The following is a 6,999-nucleotide window of genomic DNA, read 5'->3' as shown; positions in this document are numbered from 1 at the left end:
TTGTTTATATGCACACATTTCCAATACTATTCAACTGGATTCTGCTATGCTTCCATTGTTTCTATGCACACATTTCTAATCTGCTTTTACTGCTTCCACTATTTTATGACTGTAAGGAAAGTGATTTTCTCTCCTTGTGTTCTTTGATATTATTTTATTCTACCTCTGAATCAGGGCTTCTAATATTATTCTCCCTTATTTTATATCAAATTTTATGTAAGTGGAGTATCCCAATAAGTGTTCACAGAATATTCTACTTTCCCTCTCTGCTCCTTTATCCTGATCCATGTCGGCCATAGGATTAGTGATGAAAGCTTCATTAACGAGTCAGCCTCCTCAGCCTTAATTATATAACAAGCTTCAGGTCATCAGGCCACCTTTACAGTGTTACATATCAGCAATGGTCTTACACCTCAATGACCAGACCTAGATTGTCCTGGTTGAGTCCCAGACTGACCCAGGATGTGTCTGTTCAACAGTGGAATGACACTGGATCCATGAGAATTTCACATCATGCAAATTCAAACTTAAAACCTGTTCTTGATCAATGGGGTGTACATGCACCGCAGATAATAGAACTTACACCAAATCATATTTTCTTGAAAACACAGTTTTATTGAGACAAAAAAACATGCTGTGCAAAGCATTATCGCTGATGCGGTCCATATGTACGGTGTCCATATTAGGACAATCTCAGCAGGACATGTTTTTATCTCAGGCTGTCCTATTATGGGCAACATACAACATGTGGCCCTGGTGAAGGGCCTAGGGAATGGGGATATTGGGGTCAGGCACTTGGAGTCGTCATTGGCTGCAGCTGGAACAGGGCTGCAGGCCGTTCTCGTTGCACCAGGTGCACTTCAGGGCTTTGAAAGAGTCTGTGAAGCAGTTGCGGAAAACAGACATCTTGCTACCATGGCACATGGGGCACGGGACGAAGGCAAAGCCCCCACAGGTCTGGCACGTATGGGGGTGCTGTACCCTCTGGGGGAAAAGGCACATGCACTCACACACAAACATACACAAACACACACACACACACACACACACACACACACACACACACACACACACACACACACACACACACACACACACACACACACACACACACACACACACACACACACACACACACACACACACACACACACACGCCAGTCATGCCACTGGCTAAATTCATAGTTTAGCATAGTTCGGTACTGTATGCAAGATCTTTGGGGGTTTGCTCTGCTGCATTGTAGTAAGCCTAATTGGGCTCTTTGCTTTGATAGCTTGCCAACATGGCCTTGTATTCTGCTGAAATTTTCCCTGAGAGGAAAGGGTTAAATACAGAGCTTTTTTCAGAACACTATGCCTGTGTAAGTATCTTGGCTCTGTTTGAATCACTTCAGTTCACACAACCTCAATTTGCCACCCCTGAGTGATATGACTCTCACCCGTGTGTGTGAACAAATTTGTTGGATGAGAATCAATAACGAGCCTTCCATTATTGATGGCCATTTATTGATGCCCGTGCATCATTTATGTCAGTTCCCTGATCTATTATTGATGTCATATCTGACTGAGGTTTATTCTTCATTCATTCTCCACTGCTGGGCTGAAGGGGGAATGGAATTAAGGCCTTCTATTCCTATTCTGTACTTTGTATCTCTCTAGATCACTGGTTCTTAATCCTGGTCCTTTGTTTTTGCCTTAGCACTACACACCTGATTCAAATCATCAACTTGTCATCCGGCTTTGATGATTTGAATCAAAGCACTACACATCTAATTCAAATCATCAACTTGTCATCAGGCTTTGATGATTTGAATCAAAGCACTACACACCTGATTCAAATCATCAACTTGTCATCAGGCTTTGATGATTTGAATCAAAGCACTACACACCTGATTCAAATCATCAACTTGTCATCAGGCTTTGATGATTTGAATCAAAGCACTACACACCTGATTCAAATCATCAACTTGTCATCAGGCTTTGATGATTTGAATCAAAGCACTACACACCTGATTCAAATCATCAACTTGTTATCAGGTGTTGATGATTTGAATCAAAGCACTACACACCTGATTCAAATCATCAACTTGTCATCAGGTGTTGATGATTTTAATCAAAGCACTACACACCTGATTCAAATCATCAACTTATCATCAGGCTTTGGGTCCCCAGGACTAGGACTGGGAACCACTGCTCTAGATCACAGATACATAGAACTGGTATTTTGTCACAGTAGATGAGTAGCCAATGTGGTATAGAAGTGCTCTACTGCTTGCCTGTGTTTCATTGATGTTTGTTTGGACAGAGGCATCATTTGAAACATGACATTTAACTAGTTAATAACTGTGCAGTTACCTGTGTTATTACTGAACGTATTATATCTGTCGCATGGTGGTACTTGATGAACAATTACCTCAATTTTGGCCAGAAGATCCTGAAGTTCTCCTGATTCATTCATGCCCAATATTTTTTCAGCACCCTGCAAAGTTATTATCATAGTGTAAGATTCCTCATATCCTTACTAAACATATGATTATTTCATAGATGTATGGTCATAACACTGATATGTTCAAGGTGGATTATATATTTTGTTTGAGGGTAATACGAGCTATAATGTTTCACAATAGGACGGTAGTAATTTCAAAAGTCAACAGTACTCATAAAGCATTTTAGAGTAGGAGTGCTGTATCAGGTCCCTCTGTCCATGTTATCTTATTCGTTATGATATAAAATGCCACACTGATTCTAAATCAGCACTCCTAGTCTGAGATGGTTTATTAATACAGGCTCAGGAATGTTTAAATGAACTGTATGAACAAGTGAAAGCTCTGACCCCGAGATAGTGTCCATCGATGAACACGACTGGTAGCGAGGGAGGTTCACCCACGTGCTTGCATCGTTCCTCCAGGTCCTTCCCATACTCACAGTCCAGGGCTATGTTCTTTTCCAGGAACTTGACCCTGTGGTTGGAGAAGATCTTCCGGACCAACTCACACCTCTCAAATGTGGCCCTTACTACTCGGAAGCTGGTGGTGTATATCACTATCCGCCCAAACTCTAGTGTCAACTTCGGCTAGAAAGGAAAACACATAAAAAATTCAATGAGTTGCTGTATGTGATTAACCATCTATAAAAAGGTAACTGCCAAAATAAATAAACACCAACATAAAGTGTCTTAATAGGGCGTTGGGCCACCACGAGCCAGAACAGCTTCAATGCACCTTGACATAGATTAAACAAGTGGCTGGAACTCTATTGGAGGGATGTGACACCATTCTTCCACAATAAATTCCATCATTTGGTGTTGTGTTAATGGTGGTGGAAAACGCTGTCTCAGGCCCCGCTCCAGTCTCCAGTGTTCAATTGGGTTGAGATCAGGTAACCGTTTAGAAATTACAACACTGTTTGTACATAGTCCCCCCATTTAAGAAGACCAGAAGTATTGGGACAAATTCACTTATATGTGTATTACAGTAGTAAAAAGTTATGTATTTGGTCCCATATTTATAGCACACAATGACTACATCAAGCTTGTGACTTTACAAACTTGTTGGATGCGTTTGCTGTTTGTTTTGGTTGTGTTTCAGATTGTTTTGTGCCCAATAGGAATTAATGGAAAATAATGTTATTGTGCCATTTTGAAGTCACTTTTATTGTAAATAAGAATATAATATATTTTCTAAACACTTCTACATTAATGTGGATGCTACCATGATTAAGGATAATCCTGAATGAAATGTGAATAATGATTAGTGAGAAAGTTACAGACGCACAAATATCATACAACCAAGACATGCTAACCTCCTCTCACCATTACAATAACAAGGGAGGTTAGCATTTTTTATGCTGAAATTTCTAAATGGTTCACCTTATATGGATGAAAATAGCCTCAAATTAAAGCTGACAGTCTGCACTTTAGTCATTGTGTAATTTCAAATCCAAAATGATTGAGTATAGAGCCAAAACAACAACTACATTGTCACTGTCCCAATACTTTTGAAGCTCACTACAGTACCTGGAATTTGATATATTCTGTCATCTATGTATTTTATATGCAGACATCTTGTAGTATTGCAATGTTTCAATCCCTCAAAGTCAAGTTTTCATATATTGGAAAATTACAGAGCTTTAATTCTATATTTCAGGCATATTTGGGCTGTTTTATAGCTTTCTTTACATTTACTTTCTTTTCACACAGTAGTTTGAAAACACTATACTGCAGACCCTTTAAATATAGCATATTATGAGCCTGTTTCCCAGACACAGATTAATAAACCTAGTCATGGATTAAAAATAAATGGTTTATCTCTGTTGAAATAGCTTTGAGACTTAATCTTTGTCCAGATAACGGGCTCCTAAAGATTACATTTCACAATCGTAACAATGGCCAGACCAGATTTCCAATTTTATGAACATAGAGGGGAAAAGTACCATTTGACTCGAAAATATGAGTTAACAAAATCCTCTCTGTTTAATGTGAAATTCAACTTTGACTGTGGAAATGTATTCAACTTGTAACTTGTTTCAAAAGGGCACTTCTTCTTTGTTTGTTATTAATTGCAGCTACAGTAACTGAACTATCTAGTCTGTGTAACACTACAGCCTATCAGAGGAGGCTGGTAGGATGAGCTATAGGAGGACGGGCTCATTGTAATGGCTGGAATGGAATGTTATTAAACATGTCAAAAACATATGAAAACCACATTTGACTCCTTTCCATTAGTTCCATTCCAACCATTACAATGAGCCCGTCCTCCTATAGCTCCTCCCACCAACCTCCTCTGCAGCCCATACAGTATTCAGTACACCATATCTGGCAGACAGTGTTGTGTATCTACTACAGCCCTGAGTAACCACACAGGTAATCCCTCTCTACGCCTGGCTGGCAACACTATGCACTCTTTTCACAGGCCTCATTCCATTACCACCAAATCCTGCTCTAGGAGTCTCACATAATTCCCATATTGTGCTTTAATGCAAGTTATCTAATGATGCTTACTGCTCATTAACTCTTTACACAGAAAATGCTAGAAAGCAAAGTATAGATAATTAATTAACCTGATTAGCTTCTCTTGAAACATTTAACGAAATGCATCATTCATTCCCAAGTGACCTTGTCCTCCTTTGTTTTCATTTGTCCAGGGACTGAGAGTGACTACCTGTAACCAGATGTCAGCCAGTGACATTGTGGAGGAGGTTGGATACTGGCCTTTTACATATATGGACGTAATGCATATGACAAACAGTTATGCGATGTCATTAACACTCAGCGGTCTACGGTGTCCATATTAGGACAGCCTCAGTCTCAGCAGAACTTGCTTTATTATTGTTTTCTACCAGTAGTGGGTTTTGAGAGAAAAACAATATTGAGAGAGTGATCGGTTAATTTGGATGTTTAAACCTGGTTTACCTTGTATACTAATTAGAACGTGTGCTGTGCTGTACTCGGTCTTGTAATTTATTATATGAGACGAGGATATAAACAGCACCTGTTTTCCCTTGGTTATAAAGATACTTTCTAGGTTATAAAGCATCTTTTGATATTTTATGCAGACAAATGTTTAGAATATTAAATCATGTTTATTATGTTATATGGAGCCTGTAAGATTTATAGTGTCTATAATTTAAGCTGACACCCTACACTGTTAAAAGGTAGTCAACTATTCAATTAAAACATAGACTCTGCTGTTTTTTAACACTGTGTAGAGTGAATGCAATAATAACCAGTGTTGACATGTTACTTTTATCTATTTACTGAGTTAACATTATGTGAAAGTGTTACATTAACTCTGTGTAGTGTGGGACAATATTAACAGTTTTGGGTTTTGAATTTAACACTAGAATTTATTTACCATTCTCAATTTTGCTGTGATGCACTAGCAAACAAATGAGAACTATGAAAAAACACTGAAAAGGTACAACACATATTCATCATACTTTCACCTAGATCACTTACCCCAAATGCATTAGGGAGATTTTCAAATAAGGCCTGACCTGCACTGACTTTGTGCTTGACTCCCCTCACAGTCCCATTGTTGCTGAGGATGTTGACACGCTTGTGGCTGATCGGTGCTCTGTCCTTTGAGGTCCCCGCATACATGAGCAGATCGTCTGGCTCACTCTCGCTATAATCCAACTCGGAGCCCAGAAACCCATACAGAAAACCATGACCGTTAGCATCTCCACTTGTGGAAGGTGTACTGATCCGGTCTACATCCAAACTACTGGTGCAGTCTGAATCCAACGAGTCTGATGGCCCCTCATCTTTAAAAATCTCCTTCAGCACCCGACCGCTATTCCCCGAAGCCACGCGGAACCTCAGCTGCTTCTGGGGCTTCTCTTCACCCGGCAGTGTCAACATTGTCTCCTCCATTGGAAAACCCAGTAGTAGATTACATGGTCCAGAAAGGTGCTTTGCAGTCCCCTTCTTCTTTCATTCGAAGCTTAACATAACCACCTTTGACTAGACAAACTATTTTTTCCTCATGGATTACTAGAGTAATCCTCACAGTTTGAAGAGTTCTAAAAAAGACTGGCAGTCCTAAGCTGCCTCACTCTTGAAGTTGCAGTACAGGACCAGTAAATAATGCATGTATTTCTACCATGGTAACAGAGAAAAGCAACCTAAAGTAAACCGATAGCCCCTGCTGAATAATTCATCACACTTTGCAGTTTTCTCTGAAGATTTGACAAAACAGTTTTGAACAAACTGGCAAAACAGTTTTGAACAAACTGGGACGGATCAGTCTCCAGCCTGCCAAAATTGTACAAAGTAACATTTGCCTGAACAAGGTACACTTTCACATTGCACTTGTGTGACTGATTTTCCATAGGGATCTGATTTGAACCGGTGATCATTCATTACATAATATGTCTGTTTAGGAAGAAAATCTCATCTATTGTCTTACAGACATTCCAAGTCTCCAACACCAACACACACCCTGGATGAGGAAGATTGTGACCATTTGAATTGTGTGAAGGCCGAGGCATTGTGCTTGG

General features: G+C 39.6%; 1 protein-coding gene across 1 annotated transcript; it reads right to left on the bottom strand.

Annotated features, from left to right (window-relative positions):
• Window positions 1–539: 539 nt before the first annotated feature.
• LOC109864909 (glutaredoxin domain-containing cysteine-rich protein 1) lies at window positions 540–6,473 on the bottom strand. Its single transcript, XM_020452979.2, has 4 exons — window positions 5,957–6,473; window positions 2,834–3,073; window positions 2,414–2,479; window positions 540–984 (listed from the first exon to the last, which is right to left on the bottom strand). Exons 1-4 carry the CDS (start codon window positions 6,371–6,373, stop codon window positions 805–807), a joined length of 903 nt encoding a protein of 300 aa, XP_020308568.1. The 5' UTR covers window positions 6,374–6,473; the 3' UTR covers window positions 540–804.
• Window positions 6,474–6,999: the final 526 nt, after the last annotated feature.

The sequence above is a fragment of the Oncorhynchus kisutch genome, linkage group LG19 (genome assembly GCF_002021735.2).
Source record: "Oncorhynchus kisutch isolate 150728-3 linkage group LG19, Okis_V2, whole genome shotgun sequence".
Lineage (NCBI taxonomy): Eukaryota > Metazoa > Chordata > Actinopteri > Salmoniformes > Salmonidae > Oncorhynchus > Oncorhynchus kisutch.
This window is presented reverse-complemented; position numbering and strand designations above follow the sequence as displayed.

Bases quoted from the DNA above. Each gene is read 5' to 3' on its own strand.
- LOC109864909 (XM_020452979.2), bottom strand. From the start codon at position 6,373: ATGGAGGAGACAATGTTGACACTGCCGGGTGAAGAGAAGCCCCAGAAG. The intron at 2,480-2,833 runs GTCAGAGCTTTC...ATAACTTTGCAG, and splicing joins TCGATGGACACTATCTCGGG to GGTGCTGAAAAAATATTGGG. The intron at 985-2,413 runs GTAATTGTTCAT...CTTTTCCCCCAG, and splicing joins ATCTTCTGGCCAAAATTGAG to AGGGTACAGCACCCCCATAC.